At 33.9% G+C, this 16,473-nt stretch overlaps 1 protein-coding gene across 4 annotated transcripts; it reads left to right on the plus strand.

Annotated features, from left to right (window-relative positions):
• The first annotated feature begins 7,487 nt into the window (after window positions 1–7,487).
• Window positions 7,488–16,004, plus strand: LOC137945983 (carboxypeptidase SOL1-like). 4 transcript variants are annotated; one of them, XM_068792114.1, is made up of 15 exons: window positions 7,488–7,652; window positions 8,375–8,444; window positions 8,669–8,764; window positions 9,576–9,606; window positions 9,846–9,902; window positions 10,263–10,358; window positions 10,714–10,836; window positions 11,010–11,114; window positions 11,197–11,243; window positions 11,943–12,068; window positions 13,277–13,379; window positions 13,488–13,550; window positions 14,576–14,659; window positions 14,785–14,848; window positions 15,624–16,004. In XM_068792114.1, the coding sequence occupies exons 1-15, from the start codon at window positions 7,550–7,552 to the stop codon at window positions 15,947–15,949; spliced, it is 1,494 nt and encodes a 497-aa protein (XP_068648215.1). In that variant the 5' UTR covers window positions 7,488–7,549; the 3' UTR covers window positions 15,950–16,004. The 4 variants fall into 4 exon arrangements, with proteins under 4 accessions (XP_068648215.1, XP_068648212.1, XP_068648213.1 ...); XM_068792111.1 differs by having other exon boundaries at window positions 13,277–13,550; XM_068792112.1 differs by having other exon boundaries at window positions 8,384–8,444; window positions 13,277–13,550.
• Window positions 16,005–16,473: the final 469 nt, after the last annotated feature.

Below are 16,473 nucleotides of genomic sequence, written 5' to 3' on the forward strand. Positions count from 1 at the left end.
TTCCCCATCTCAAACAAGGAAAACAATAGAGAGAGAGAGAGAGACACACACACACACACAGCAGCAGCAGACTTAGGAACTGGAAACAAGATACATTAACAAGGCAATGCTTATAGACAGCTCCTATAATTGGAATCACCAAAACCATTTATGTACACTTTGATGGAGTTTTGATTTGAGAAGAGGGATAACAGGATTTGTAAATTTTCTTTGGGGTTCAGGCTGTGACGAAAGTTTTGATCTGTGGGGTCTTAATGACACTTACCAAAACCCCATTAATGTCAGGGTTATTATTGCTATTTTTCACTTTAGTGAGAGAGTCATCAATGGTTTCCTCTAGTCTGCACTTTTCTCTATTGTTTTTGGTTAGTGTTTGAAAAAACTCTCCCATCCTTCCTCCCTTCCCTCTTGAAGACCCATGCAGTCTCTTTGGATTCCTTCACTTTTAGTTTTCTTGAGCTTTTTTTTCTTTTCTTTCATGGTCTGAACCTCAAAGAATATGTTTCTAATGCTGGGGGAAAAAAAATTGTTTCTAGAACCAGAGAAGGAAGAATATCTTCCCAGAAGAGTGCGGGAGGAGCCATTTTTACATTCTATCATTTGTGTTATGAACTCCAAGCCACAATGATGCCACCAACCCATCTCATAATTATGATCTCAAACGTTGTAGGTGTACAATTGTTTTCGATGGGAATGGCGGCATTGTGCAAGAATTTTTCGTGCAAATTACCAATAATTTTGCTTGCTCTTTCAGGGGTAATAAAACCCCGTACTGACTTTGCATATGCTGATCATGATGAATTCTTGCAATGGTTAAAGGTGAAGGAGATGGATTACTGTAGCTTAATACATGAGAATCAAAGAGCTCAAAAATGGTTTATGATTTTCTTAATCTTGACTCTTGTTAAACTATTTTTAATATTCTCTCTCACATGACTCTTTTGAAAGGAGAAATCCACTTCATAAAAGAGTGTTTATCAAGCTACCTTGTGGAGGAACTTCTTGTCTAACAGATAGGTTTGTGCCAACCTACTCCTTTGTTGCAGAGCAAAGGAAAGGCACCCATCTATCAATCGGGAATTCAACGGAAGAAGCTAAAAGTAAGAATCATTCTATTTCATATTTGAAGAAATGATTGAAACGCCATTGTCAAGTTATTCAAATTTCTTTACGGATTAAACTCTGATAATCATTTCATTTTTATATGAGGTTACGGAACTACACATTCATGGTTCTGTTGAAATCTTCTAGATGCTGGAGTGAATCCTTCACATAATCAGTGGATGATCAAGGATCAATAGCCATTTATACCAGAGTTGCCCATGCATTAACTATAATGAATGCATCAAAATCATTTTACATGCCCAACTGTGTGGCTTCTTGATTCTAATAATTATCTATAAACCGAAATGCTCTACCAAACTTTATCTGTTAGGGTAAAATTTATTTTAATTACGTATAAATTCATAAATTAAGTGAAAACCCAAAAACATCAAATTCCTAAATAATTCTGAATCGCCCATCTAGTTTATCCAAAATTTGATTGACGGAAATCACAGAATCATAAGAGTAGAAGTTGTAATTGATGGACAATCGACTACTTTGGAAAATTGCTCCCTAAAAAAGAGTAAAAAATTGAAGGTGTATCAACCTTGGAGTTGTACCGATGAAAAAAAAGTGGAAAAACACATCGGAAAAGTCCAAGGTTGAAGCTGATGATCACCTTACCAGATTGATGGCCAAGTTCATGTCTATGCCTACAAGTAAAGGATGTCACACAGGTGTAGGTGAAGTTTCTTGTCACAAAACTAAAAATACTACCGAAGAGCATTGATGGAGAAGCATGATCTTGTCCCATTTTCGAAAAATAGTTGCAGATTCTGAAAACAAAAATGTAATGCAATTGAGTTCCTCCTTTCTTAGAACTAAAAAGGAGAATCCTTTACGCTAGAAGTAAATGAAAACATTGAAAAGGAAAATGCAGTGAGAGAGATTTTGGATTTGAACACCAGTAAACAAATGGTCGGTAACTATTGCTGGGGAAAGGCTCCGGAAATCCCATAAAGTCAGTTGTGCCGGCACTAGAAGGATCGCCGGACTTTTCTGAAACTGGGCTTTGTTGCCTTGCTTGGAGAGCACGCGAAGCCCCAGTGTCCATTCATTTCAGTTGTTGAACGTAAGCTCAAATGGATATCCATCATTTGTTCTTTTCAACGCAGTGGGTGCTCTCTCACTCTCTCTCTCTCTCTCCTTCTCTTTCATCCCTTAATTGAAGTTTCTGGGAATCTGATTTCTCCCTTGTCGTCCATTGAAACAACAGTTTTGTGTAATGTCTATAAAATTTTCAGGCGACTAACAGTTTCAAACCATGCGGATTCACTGTTGAGGCGGCTCTTCTTTTCTCATACGTGAATTCTTTTTGTTTATTATTATTAAATCTGAAATACCCTTAAAACATTATCATCTTCTTCTTTTTTTTTTAATTTCAAATTTATCTCTCTCGTAACATATTAAAATCTAAAAGTACCTTTTTGTTCTCAACGGTCAATTGGGTTAACTAATTAGATTTTATTAGTTGATCAATGTTTTTTAACATTAGGGCCCCATTAGTGCACCTGGTCGAAAATTTATATCTCAATAAAGGCTATCAATGCTTTTCCTAGGATATACACTTCCAATAAAGCTTCAGATAAAAATCTTATTAGTGTCTTATTAAGAAATTACATGAAAAATTATAAAAATTTCCAAGAAAAATTAAATAGACCTATTAATGCCTTTTTTAAGGAAATAAATTAAAAAAATAATCAATTTCATATATTACCATACTTATCCGGTAAATTTTTAATAAAATAAAATGTCAAATACAAAATTATTATGACATTTGCCTTGTGCTGAAGGTATTATAACATCAATTGTCAAATACTTATTAAAAAAAAAATCATAAGGTTTTCTAACCCATCTTAGTTGGAAAATCTTACATATAGAAAAGTATTTTTAGGAAACATGAGGTACTAATGGTCATTAAAATTGTATTTCTACTAGAAATGTATTTCCAACATTTTTTTGGAAAAGGCACTAACAAAGCCTAGATGTCAAATGGTTAATTCAGTTAACTCTAGGATTCTTATATGTGAGTTCAATTAGTTTATAACAATTTGTTTGTCTATTATGTCCAATAGTCAATTGAGTAACCAATAAATTCCTATTAGTATTTTTATTTTATTTTATTGCGAAGACTCTAAGGCTTATTAGTGCCCTTAGTTGGAAATTTATATCCCATGAAAAGCTAAAAATATTTTTCCTAGGATACATATTTTCAAGAAACCTTTATATAAAATCATATTAGTGCCTTACTAGGAAATTACATGAAAGATTTTAGAAGATTTCAAGGAAAATTAAATGGACATGTTAGTGCCTTTTTCTAGGGAAATAAATGGAAATTAATAATCAATTTCAAACATTACAATACTTATCCGATAATTTTTTAGTATAATAAAATATCAAATACAAATTATCTTATGTTGAAAGTATCACAACATCAATTGTCAAATAGTTATTAAAAAAATCATATGGTTTTTTGGCTCATCTTGGCTAGCAATCATACGTAAAAATTATATGATTTTCCCGGTAAGAATTTCCATTTAAAAATATATTTCTAAGAAACATGAGGCGCTAATGGTCCCTAAAAATATAATTACACTAGAAATACCTTTCCAGTGTTTCCATTAGTGCCCCACTTTTTAAAAAAATACATATTTACCTAGAAATCCTTACTTGGAAAATTGAATGTCATTCCAAGCAAGATTTTCCGGCCCTATAAAATTCCTAAGCTGGAAAAGCATCATCAGGTTAACAAAGGCTTTGTTAGTGCACTCTGAAAGTGAAAGTACTTTCATTAGTGAAAATAACTCAAAACCTATTAGTTTGCACTTTAAGTGGCGAGTGAAAGTGAATTACATACAACTTCACTTATTCTTAAGAAAAACGAGTGAAAGAGAAATCACTCTCTAAAGCTAGTAAATTCACTTTCATTCACGCGCTCACTCTCTTTCTGTCTTGTTTTTTTTTTCGCCCTCTCATTCTTGCACTTGAATATTATAAAATTAAATATTTTTTAAGTATTTTATTATATATATTAAATTTAAATTAAAAATCTTAATTTATTTTTTAATTATTTACTATTTTAAACAACCTAAAATTTATCTTACTTTATTAACATAATACTTAAATAAAATTATCTTATAAAATTAATACAATAAAATACCCTCTTATTATTTATATAATTTCATAATATTATCATTATATTTTATTTCTAATTTAAAAGTGAGAAGTTAGATATTACAAAAGTAACAATTTGATTAAGTATTTGTTTAATCATTTTATTTTTATATCTAACAAAATAAATAATAAATTTTCTTTAAATTATTATTTAATTAAAAAAATTTAATTTATTTTAGTTTAGTAAAAAATATCTAAAATAAAATTTAAATATATTAAAGTAATGTTATATAATATAATACCCTTTTTATTATATATATTTTTAATATTATATTTAGTGACTATTTTAAGAGTGAAATTTTAGATAATGTAAAAGTAATAATTTGATTAACATTTGGATATTATAAAAGTAAGGAATTGTTTAATCAATTTATTTTTATATATCTAATTAAATAAATAATCTTAATTTAATTTTAATTATTTATTAATTTAGAACAAGTTAAAATATGTTATATTTTAGTTAAATAAAACTATATTATAAAATTAAATCTATAAAAGTAATTTTGTGTAATAAATAACCTTTTTTATTTTCTTAAATTTATGATTTTTAATATCATATTTAATTAATATTTTAAGTATGAGAATTTAAGCTTTTGGATGTTATTAAATTAAATTTTTTGACATATATATTTTTTAAATTAAATTAAATTAATTTTATTAATTTTATTTAATAAATACTTTAAATTAAAATTTTAATTAATTTATTAATTTAGATAAGTTAAAATATTTCAACTTATTAATAAAAATTAAATAAAAACTATCTTATAAAAGTTAAATTTATTAAATTATTTTATTAATAAATTTCTTATGTAATTTCCACTATACTTTTTACTATTCACTAACACAAAATATTACTTTCCTCTGTATTTTTCTGTAACTCAAAATAAGTAATTCATATTTTTACTTTTACTTTTAAGTTTTATTTTCGGTAGGTGAACTTTCAAATTACACTACCCCAAAGAAGAGAAGATTCTACGTGTCCCTCTGCGTCCTCGAGTGTGGGATCCTTCTCGCCTCGCGGTGGAACATCATCAGTTTCATGCTTTACTGGTACAACACCACCATCGCCGACGTGGCTGTCCGGTGGCCGGCACTGTATGCGTCGGTTCTCTTTGGGACGGTGTTCTGCCTCCTTTCCATGGTGAGTGTTCTCGCCGTGGCTATCCCCTCAACTATTGTTAACTGGATCACTGTCCTCGTTCTCCTAGCCTTCGCCGGGAAGCCCGCCTGACCACTCGTTCTCGAGGGGAGGAAGATCACCGTAGACATCGCCACTTTGGCCATCAAGATTCTCCTTAAAGAAGAGAACCTCGTTGCTGCCGTCTGCGCCTTTCTAAGCTTCGTCGCGCTGTTCTACAACCATTGGGGGTAGGATTGATTGTCTGAGCGAATTTTTTCACGATTGCTCTGCCTTCTCCTGTAAATTTGTTTTTGTTTTTTTGTATATTGGATCGTATTTACAGATTTCGGAGATGAAATCCCATACCATGCAAATAGATCCCAAATGGTCAATTACCTACCAAATTCTTATAGATTTCCTTGTCAAACCCAAAAATCCAAGAGTGTGTTTTCACAATCTAATAAATCTCTACCATTTGGTTAAATATTTATTATCTTCTTGATGCAGCAACCCTAGCGGCCGCTGGAGCTGCCTTAAATATTACAAGCTTTTGGGTCTGATTTTTTAGCTTTGCTTAAGTTTAAAGCATAAAAAATGAAAAATAAGCTACATGTAGGGATAAGCTGTAACAGAGACATTTTAATTCGCCATTATTGGAAGCGAAAACAGTGGGAAAAGAAAACCTCAAAGCCATTAAACATATTAGAAGAGCTACCGTGATCCTAATAACATTTCCTGATAGAAAAATTAATATCCAGTAATAGACTTTTGAACATGGTTTTCCTATTGAGAAATCAATATGTTCATGAACTCTCGTACTTTTTACATAATGAAGGTTACTCAACTGTAAGAGCTTAACAGGCGACCCCTTTCAGGATCTTGAATCTTTCGTCCCAGGTCAGGAGCTTTTTTGGGTTAAACAAAGCTTATCGAGGCTTCCATTTGGGACGTAGTCGTTGAGGAGAAGTAATTCTTTTTTTCTTCTACACTATCCTTGTAACTGGACCAGGTTGGGATGCTGTAATCTTCCCACACCGGTAATCTCAGCGACAAATTCCTTCTTTCCCTGCCTCAGTCGTGGGAAATCCTCTTGATTGCTACTTCGATGCCCGTGCTAGGGACCACTCCCTTGTAAACACTCCCAAATCCCCTTGAACCAATTAGATTTTTTTCTCCAAATCCCTTGGTTGCAGCAAAGAGCTCATCGTAGTCGGATCTGCGGGCTCCATATTCAATTTCCCAGTCTTCCAACTCTTCGTCGCCGTTCTTCAGTCTTCTCACAATCTGATAGAAAGCGAACATCCCCAAGAAAACGAGGGTAGTACCGGCCAATGCCCTTGGGCAGACCCATCGGTCCTGAGGCTCCATCCAAGTACGTTATGTTCAGCCGTGAGAAGACCAGTGGAAGCAGAAAACCCTATGTACATAATACTCCTCAAAGATTGTTGCCAGATCGACAGGGAATGATATCAAAGGCAAAGATGGCCGCGGTTCTCTGAATGGAGATATTGTGACATTCAGTAACTTCTCCTTGCGGCTATACTCAACCATGCTTGAACAGAAACTCCAGATTTCATGTTATGTTTGTCATTAGGCCTGTTGCAGTGAAGTAATCAGCTGGGTAGAATGCATGACCCAGGACTCTATGCATTCTTTCTGGGTTGTTGACTAAGTTGGTTTTATAACATTGTTTTGCACATTAATGTTTATAGAATTGTTATACTAAAACTTTATTGTTAGTATATATAATTGTAAAATAACATTTTTAGAATATAGAATTTTTGAATTAATGTAATTAATTAAATCTATTACATAATTGGCATAAACATTAGACAATCAAACAAGCAATATCCAATGTCAAACTACCAATTTATTTGAAAAGTAAAACTCATTAATTATTTAAAATTTTATTTTTTATTACGGAAATTCAGATCCGAATACTACCCGAATGGTTCGGATATTCAAAATCGGATCGGATTCGGAATTCCAGGATCCGGACCAGATCCGATCCGTTTACTCCCAGAGGAGAGTCGTTCGTCCTTTGGTTCCGGTAGTACTACTGTGCCAGCTATACCGCGTTGAACTCCCCAGAGGAGCTGGGAGAATCCCTGTCTTGTACAAACTTTGAAAATTGTTTCTTCTCTATTGGAGATGGAGCTTTTCTCGGTTCCATTTCTCATGCTTGTCTTCTCGTTCTCGTCTTTCCCGATCTCTACGTATGCCAGAGGTGGAGAACAACTCGTGTGGCGCTCAGGTTTTTTCCCCCTTCAAAATTCATTATTCCATATGTTTCCTTTATTTTTCAATTTATTCAATTCGATCTTTTTTTTCTTTTCTTCTGAAGCTGTATAATGATCCGCTATTGTCGAATTGAAGCTATTTGCGTTTTTTTCTCTCTTGAAATGTTGAAGTTCCCTCTGAGACATTTAATAGTATTGGTGACTATTTGACGCCTCTATGAATCATTGTTGTGGTAACCAATGAAGCTGTAACGACTTATTTAGTATTACTGGGTTGTATTGACTTTCTCATTGATGTGTACTTGCAATTACTGGGGACTTCAATGTACTAAACTCACCCACAAACTTAAAAATTTAGTTATTTACGTAATAATTTTAGGATTGTGATTCCGGCGTCCCAAGGTTGTAATCGCATTTTCTGAAAAAAAGGTCGTAATCGTATTCCAACATGTTTCTATTACTTTACCGCCTTCTTTTTGTCTTGATAACTTCATGCGCCACTGTGTTTTAGACGTTTCGATTTTCTAATGATTTTTTTCAAGTTTATAACAGTATTCCCAAGTTAATATTAAATGTGGCTGCTGTTGTTATTGCATTGGATGCTTCTGTGTATTTTTATTTTTAATTTTTTTTAAAGGCTTTGTTAACTATTCAGATCACTGAGTGGAAATTCCCGCCGGAGGATGCTTTATTTTTTAGCTTTATTGCTCACTATTTAATCCTTTTCATTCGGTAGGTATTGCAGGTTACTTTAGTGATGGATTTTTTTCTCGTCATCTATTTGACGAAAACCAATTGAAGACAAGGTATGTGAGAACTTCTGCTTCAGATGTTTAGTGTTATCATTACTATTATTTTGTTGTTGGTACCATACCAATAATGATAATAGCAATAGTTTTTATTTGTATTATTATTCATACTATACTATCACTATTACTATCATCATCATTATCATCATCTACTTTTACATTGCAAGAGTGATTTATAAACAAATCGGTCTAAAAATTTTGCTCCTTTGATGGTGCCATAGAAGAGTTGAGGTGGATGGCTACATGACTAATTCTGAATTGGAGAAGGCTGTGAAAGAATTTGGTCGAAGATGCCATACAATTTCTAGAATATACAGGTGATTTTTTTGTAAATAGTGGAGATTGATTTGTAAAGATTTAAAAAAAAATAAAAAAATCAAGTATATATATGTGTTATTTTCCTTCTTTTAAACAAGCTGAAAGAAAAGAAAAAATTTCCACTATTTTTGACAATAGAAAAGGAATAATAGTGTGACACAATTCACACAGATTGCTAGGCTGTCATTGTGTAGCTATGTTCTTCTCATTTGGACATTCAACATCAGAGAATGTACTGTCCATGATCCATATGAAGGAACACATCAGTAGTTGGTATATTTGATTCATAGAAATATTTGCTACTCCACATTCTATTGGAGGGAGCAGCAGCATCTGATGAACTTTTTTTTTTTTTTTTTTGAGAGGGGCATGGCGCGATTCGAACTCGCGACCTGATGCACCTAATGTAAACAGAATACCACAGACCAAACGGCCTTAGGTAGCAGCATTTGATGAACTTATAAACTCATTAGACCAAAATTTATACCCCTACAGAAAGAATAGTATGTTTCATGCGAGTCTACACATTTTGATATGCAAGTCATAGTCATTGTCCTTTCCAAGGGTTTCAGACTTAGAAACAGTTGCTAAGTACCAAATAACTGGCTACAATCTACTTGTAATGGGCAATCTGATGTCCAGCCAATGGTTCCTTGTCAATATCTACACAATGAAAATGCACATTCATTTGGTTGGTGATGATTGCTAGCTTTTTTTTTTTTTTTTCAATTTTATTTGGTTGTGGGATAGGGATTCTTTCTGATTTGTATTTTGTTCTCTCTTTGAGGGATTCTTGAAATTCATAACCAGTATTGGCAAGAGCGTGAACCACATACCTTTGGTAATTGCCCTTCCCTGTCTTAATGCTATTTCCTGCTCTTCTCTGTTTTAATTCTTTTGCTAAGCAACAAATTATTGGCTATAGATGGGCTGCTGTTGTTCTTGCCCTTTTAATGTTGGTATCTTTTCTCCTTAACAATCTCTGCTTTTCCAGAAAAAGAAAAAAATATGGGCTGCAGTTGGGCGGTCGATTTTTCTTTTTTCATTTGATGGAAGGAATTTATAATTTTTTCCTTGTAGTGGGTGATAGAGATTGCAGACAGGGCAGGTCAAGAAGAAGCTGAACCTGCATTCAAGGTGATAATTATATGGTTTTTCAGGATGAAAGTCCTTTCTTTTTTTCTGTTCCTAGTATCTCATTTTTGCCATCAATGCAAACTGTTGAGAACTCTCTCTCTCTCTCTCTCTCTCTCTCTCTCTATGGTTTTTTACATATAAGAAGTATGTTGAGTCGGAAAAAGTCAAACATTGAAAAACGAAAGAAAAGTTAATGGGTTATAAGGTTGAGTAATAGGCCTCCTAAGTGGCTAGTCATTTGGGGATGAAACCGGGCTCAACCCAAAAATCCAACAAAGTGATTAATGACATTGTGTATACAACAGAGTTTCTTTATACTGTTCTTGACAAATTTACATGTTTTTTTATTTTTTTATGTAGTTCGTTGGTAATGTGCATGGAGATGAACCTGTTGGTCGTGAACTACTCATGTTTCTGGCAAATTGGCTATGTGATAACTATAATAAGGATCCACTGGTATTTACGTCATCTTTTTTAGTTTTTCAAAATTTTCCTGTATTTCTTCCTATCTATGTTATTTTTTATTTGTGAATTGGCTATGTTTTATTTGTCACTGTCATGTTATTTTTTTAGAGCTATTTTGGTATTGAGTTCTCCTCAAAATGTTCATTTGATCTGATTTATATATATGCTAGTGTTCTAGGATGTTCTTTAGACTGTCTGGAGCAGTTTGACTGGAGTAGATTCCTTTTTATGTGGTGGATATCTTTGCCCTTCACGGACCTTTAATTTCTCTATGTTGGAACTGTGTGTTATATTGTCTTCTGCTGCAGGGGCTGAAATATTTCAAATTGCTCTGCCATCTTTACAGGCTACACTGATAGTAAAAGGCGTTCACCTTCACATACTTCCTACAATGAATCCCGATGGTTTTTCTCTTAGGCAACGTGGTAATGCTAACAATGTTGATCTAAATCGTGATTTTCCTGACCAAGTGAGTTTATTCATCTCTTTGTTTCCTTTCTTTAATTTGAGGGTTCCCTGCTCATATCTGCTAAGTCATTGTGAGAGCAATTTTCAGCTCTAGAATCCGTCTTGTTTACCTTTGTTTGTTCTTGTAAAAATTGCATCAGTGGTGCATATTGACTAACCTAAAGTTTAACATAGTTTTTTCCTAACAATGATGATGTGGACTTCCAACAACCTGAAACAAAAGCAATAATGAATTGGCTTAAAAAGCGTCATTTCACAGCATCCGCCAGCTTGCATGGGGTAATATTAACTAAATCCATTTCATTGCCATCATGTTCATATTTATATAGTCTGATTAGATACAGATAATTTGAACCTGCAGGGTGCACTTGTTGCAAATTATCCCTGGGATGGTTCTCCAGATAGAAGGTACTGTTTTATCTACTTGTGATGTGTACAAATTCAAGCTGTTGTGTGGTCATTTGGAAATTTTAATTCTTCACTGGATGGAGGTTCTATTCTCACTTCCAATTATGCCTTTGATATGCACTGAGCCTTTTCTTTTCCTTGTAGACTTGTATGTCCAATCATTGGTTTGTCCCAACTGGAATGGGCTTGCATGTACCAGTCAACAGAAAAAAATTATGCTTTAGTATAGCTTTTTCATTTAGCTTTTGATTTGGAGCACCAATAGCTGCAGTTTTCCTTTTTGTTTTCTTAATTGTTTAATCTCTTTATCAAATCTGTATAGTTTATGAGGATTCTTTCCCTTCAAACTTTCAATATAACTTTTTGATCCCCATATTTTTCTTAAAATGTAGTGCTGCATATTTTTAAAAGTTCTGCCACAAATGAAATTCTGATTGATATTTTATGCTATTATTATTTCAGATTTTACTCAAATTGGTTTTAGTTGCTTGGTGTTCATGTTTTTCATCTTCATGTTTCTGTATTTATTGTTTGCCGACCTCCAGACCCGTGATGCCTACCATCATAAATTTGCTATTAATTAACCTACAACTTACTTAATGTCTTCTTGATTGATGTGAAAGGAGAACTTATGATGTAATTTGATACTTTCCCATTCAGGTCTGATGGATAAATCTCCATATCATTTTGGAAATGCAGGAAGCAGAATTATGCATGTCCTGATGACAAAACATTTCAGTATATGGCAAGTGTGTATAGTAGCTCACACTATAACATGTCTCAAAGTGAGGAGTTTGATGGAGGGATTACAAATGGTGCCCTTTGGTATGATATACACGTAAAATATTACTCAATTCTGAAATTTAAAGTGAGCTTCTCTATGCCTTTTGGAATACAGGTTGACTACACACAATGGCTTAAATGAAATAAATGGAAATCTTCTGTTAGTTTACAATGTATGAAATCCTGCTATGCTAGCTAATTGTTTGCTGAGGTCAGCCTTTTCTATTTGTACTGATCTCATGCTGCTGTCAGCCATGTGCCGTATTGTGGAAATTGGACGAAGAAGATATCCTGTGCTAGCTTCTTTTGGAATTTATGTGTTTTATACAATTTTAATCCTGTAGATATATGATTGAGCAGCACTCGCTCATTTTTGTAGTCAATCCTAGTATTAGTCTACCCCCCACCATAATTCTATGAATTTGATTTCCATCCATTCATCTGTCCATCTGTGTTCTATCTATCTATTTAAGTAGCACCTAGGCCCTGCATGTACGGACTATAAATGTTTTCTTCACTGAAGTCTCTCTGTCATTTTCGTAAATCTGCCATCTGCCACCCCTTTCTAGTTATAAATAGTAGGTGCAGGGCCTAGTTGTGTAACCAGGCCCAGGTCTCATAACTTGTAATTGGTGGGGACTGCTGAATGACAATCCCTGTGGATCTAAAGAACCGTGAGACCAGGGCCTGGTTGTAAGTCCTGGCTCTGCACCTATGATCTATGACTGGGACAAATGGTAGAATAATACTCCTCTAAATATGGGGAACGGTGCAATGTGAATAAATCATTGGTTGAGGCCTGGTTGTGTGACCAGGCACATATGCCTCTCTCTCACTCTCTCTATCTCCCTCCTCCCCCATATAGAGGGATGATCCAATACAAAAAGCCATTTGGTGGAAACATGCGAAATGCTATCTCAGCCATCTGATCAACGACTATCTCAGCCGTCCGATCAACAGCTATTGCAGCCATTTCACACCAAATGATTTTTTGTATTAGATCAGCCGTGCCCCCATATATACCTATCTATATATTTTTGCATTAATGTATGTATGTATGTATGTATGTATGTATGTATGCGGGTATGTATATACTTTAAGTTATATATGCATAGACATGCACAAACTCATTGTCATAAGATTTGTGAATGTGCTAGCAGAAATAAGTGAATTAGCTTTTATCTAGTTGAAACACATTGTCAAATCATGTTCTATGTTCCACAACTTATGATGCAAATGCTGCTGTTTAGGTACCCCATATATGGTGGCATGCAAGACTGGAACTATATACACGGAGGTTGTTTTGAATTGACTCTGGAAATTAGTGACAATAAGTGGCCAAAGGCAGATGAGGTCCGGTTTCTCTGTTGTCCTCTGATGGATCCTTTGCAGGTTGACTTCATGAATTTTGTGGGTATAAAGTCACTTTTTAAGATTTCCAAATCTTTCGTACATGTGCAGCTTCCTGTCATTTGGGAGTACAACAAAATGAGTATGTTGAATCTTGTAGCAAGCCTTGTGAGGGTATGTTCCCATTCTGGAATCACAATGTAATGTTAGTCCTTGCAACATTGTAGAGTTGTGTTGTTGCTTCAATGATTTTACCAACACTGAAAATTAATAAAAAATCAGTTATTTTTTATGAAATTTGCTGAGCATCTCATCCAAAAAGCAATTATTGAGCCTGGTTGGCTCTGGTCTTATATCCAGGACTAGCGAAGTACTTCCTTCCAAGTAATTAGCATAATTTAATGGGGGGTTTGAAGTGTGAGGTCTGAGGTTTGTTTTAGTAGGCAATAGAGTTCAACATTCAAAAAGAAAATGTTGATGATGTAGTTTTAACTTTTTAAGTTATTTAATGAAATTTGTGACGGTCAGATTTTGAGAAATCTAATATCTCTTTAGCTTCTTTCCTCTTGTATTGTTGCTTCTTCTTTAGTGAAATTCTCTTCATTATAAAAAAAAGAAAAGAGTTTAATGTCTCTCGTAATTCTTTTGTTAAATTGCTTCCTTTACTTTTCTTTTTTTTTCTTGTTTTTCTTAGGGTCATTGTTGTCATTTGAAAATTTACTTGTGTGCTAAAAGCATATATGTATATAAGGAGAAGTTCTCCTAGCACTTCTTGAGAAACATGTACGAGTAGCAATATAGGACTTTAAAAGCATTTTACTGAATAAATAGAATGATACCAGTCATAAGTTTGGCGTTTTTAAAAAATATACCAACAGTCAAATGAGAAATTATAGTTCATTTACATGGAAAAAAGAGAATTATAGTTCATTTACATTGAAAAATGAGAATTATAGTTCGTTTGGGGACATTGGAAATCTTCACCATCAGTAAACAGTACTTGAGGAAACTGAGGTTTCTGGTTCCCAAAGGTTTTGAAGATATACATTTTTATTTCTTTGTATCTGCTTTTTACACTTGAAAGTTTTGTATATGCTTGCTAGGGAATATAGTAGTTTTTCTTATTGTATGTTTGTACCAACTTCATTCTATTTTTATTTCAGTTTAGAACCTTCATCTCAATGCTACTAATTTTTTAGTCAGGAGTTCATGGAAGAATTTTGTCATCTCGGAATGGTCAACCTTTGCCTGCTTCTGTCATGATCAAAGAAATCAATTATACCGTACGCTAACACTTATATTTCTTCAGAACCCTTCCTTTTCTGGAGGAAACGTTTATTTCTGAAAAGTGTTTTATTTGGTTTTTACCAGGATCATAAAATTTGCTAATTACCATTGTGCATTACAGGTAAGAGCTGGCAGTTTATTTGGTAACTACCATCGTATGCTTGCTCCTGGCAAAAGCTATGAAGGTTATATATAATCTTTTAACCTGTACTGTCTAATTTCTTTATCTGAAAGTTTTACCTGCCTTTTAAAATTTTATAATAGCCCCACAGATCCAGGACTAGTAAGATAGAGAAGATTCCTCCTAAGTTTGGTTAAGTCACTTTGAGCTGGACCTGAATCAACTTTAACGAGGTATTAGAGTGGGTACCTTCCATGAGCCTCGGCAAAAGATGTTCATGCATGTAAGCCATAAATAAGGTCCACACATGAGCAGGAGTTTTAGAATAGTCTCACATAAATCTTGGAATTGAAAGATCATGAGCTTATTAATTTGGAGACGTAACTATAATATGGTCTCAGAGTAGGTACCTGAAGGTGGGCCTCTACACAAAATTATTTATTTATAGAATCATTAAGAGGGTCCACATGTGAGGAGTGTTAGAATACTTCTATGTAGATTCTTAATTAGAAGATTTGTATTTATTGCTTGGGAAGATGCCTTCTCATTTCGGATAATCTTTTTTGGGAATGGACCTGGACCCAACTTTAACATTAAGTCATACTGGTTTTTTATTACTATCCACTCAAGAACCTCTATTATGTTTTGTTTTCTTATTCTTTTTCTCCTTAGTAGTTCTAATCTCCTTATTGACACTGTTCATTTGATATTTGCTGACAATATCAAATACTTCCTTCCCTATCTGTTAAATACCCTCACTAGCCAAGGCTCTCTTTTATGGAGAGCTTGATCATTTTTGGCCGGAGCCACTGAGGTGTGCATTAATGCATTTGTTGCAGTTGTGGCTACCATGCCTGGATATCGATCAAAATCTACAGGTATTTTGTTGAGAGATGAAGCTATGACTGTTGATTTTGTGTTGGATCCAGAAGAAGATCAGCATCGACAGCTTAGTAGTGTCTGCAAATGCAACTGTGAAGGCGAGGACAAACTTGAAATGATGGAATATGTATTAGGTAGTCACTTGGAGTTCTCTTTCCTTGGTCTTTCTATGCTTGGAGTTATATTATTATTAGTGTTCTTCCTTTGGAGAAGGAAAATGACGTCAAGACAGACAATTAGGGTAGGACATAAAAGAGAAAACGAAGGCCACGGTCTTGTATAAATATCTAATTCAGTGGTATTTGTTATTGGACGATGCCTCCCAAAGGTGTTTTTTTATCCTGTTTAAGGGTTTAAATGTATGGCACAGTCCAAGCAATCTAATCTTTTCACTTGGGCCCGGTTGAGTGAAAGACATTTTAGAAATTCTAAAAAGGGTTGGTAAGTTTGGAATTTGTTTTGAATTGAGTTGAGTTAATATATATGAAAAAAAAAAAAATAGTTTGGAGAAGGGGTGGTATCTTTGACCACATCGGAGGGTATTTAGGGTTTAGGGTTTAGGGTTTAGGGTATATGGTTAATAAAAAAACAAACAATAAGGACTACATAAGGCCAATAAAACTGAAAAATATTCATAGGCAATATAATAGTTCGGCCAAATGAAATTGCTTTATAGAAGTTTCTGATCTTATCAAGTATTTGTAAATTTATTTTCTATATTAAAAAGAATTAAAGAAACAAAAAGAAAGAGAAAGGAAGGCACAATCATCGTTTATTATTATTATTGTTGTTGTTGTTGTTATCGTT

The sequence above is a fragment of the Aristolochia californica genome, unplaced genomic scaffold (genome assembly GCF_029961685.1).
Source record: "Aristolochia californica isolate CCGP_79_NKW_82.1479 unplaced genomic scaffold, dmAriCali1.0.hap1 SCAF_12, whole genome shotgun sequence".
In the NCBI taxonomy this organism is placed as follows: Eukaryota; Viridiplantae; Streptophyta; class Magnoliopsida; order Piperales; family Aristolochiaceae; genus Aristolochia; species Aristolochia californica.

Bases quoted from the DNA above. Each gene is read 5' to 3' on its own strand.
- LOC137945983 (XM_068792111.1), top strand. From the start codon at position 7,550: ATGGAGCTTTTCTCGGTTCCATTTCTCATGCTTGTCTTCTCGTTCTCG. The intron at 8,445-8,668 runs GTATGTGAGAAC...ATGGTGCCATAG, and splicing joins GAAAACCAATTGAAGACAAG to AAGAGTTGAGGTGGATGGCT. The intron at 10,359-10,713 runs GTATTTACGTCA...CCATCTTTACAG, and splicing joins ACTATAATAAGGATCCACTG to GCTACACTGATAGTAAAAGG.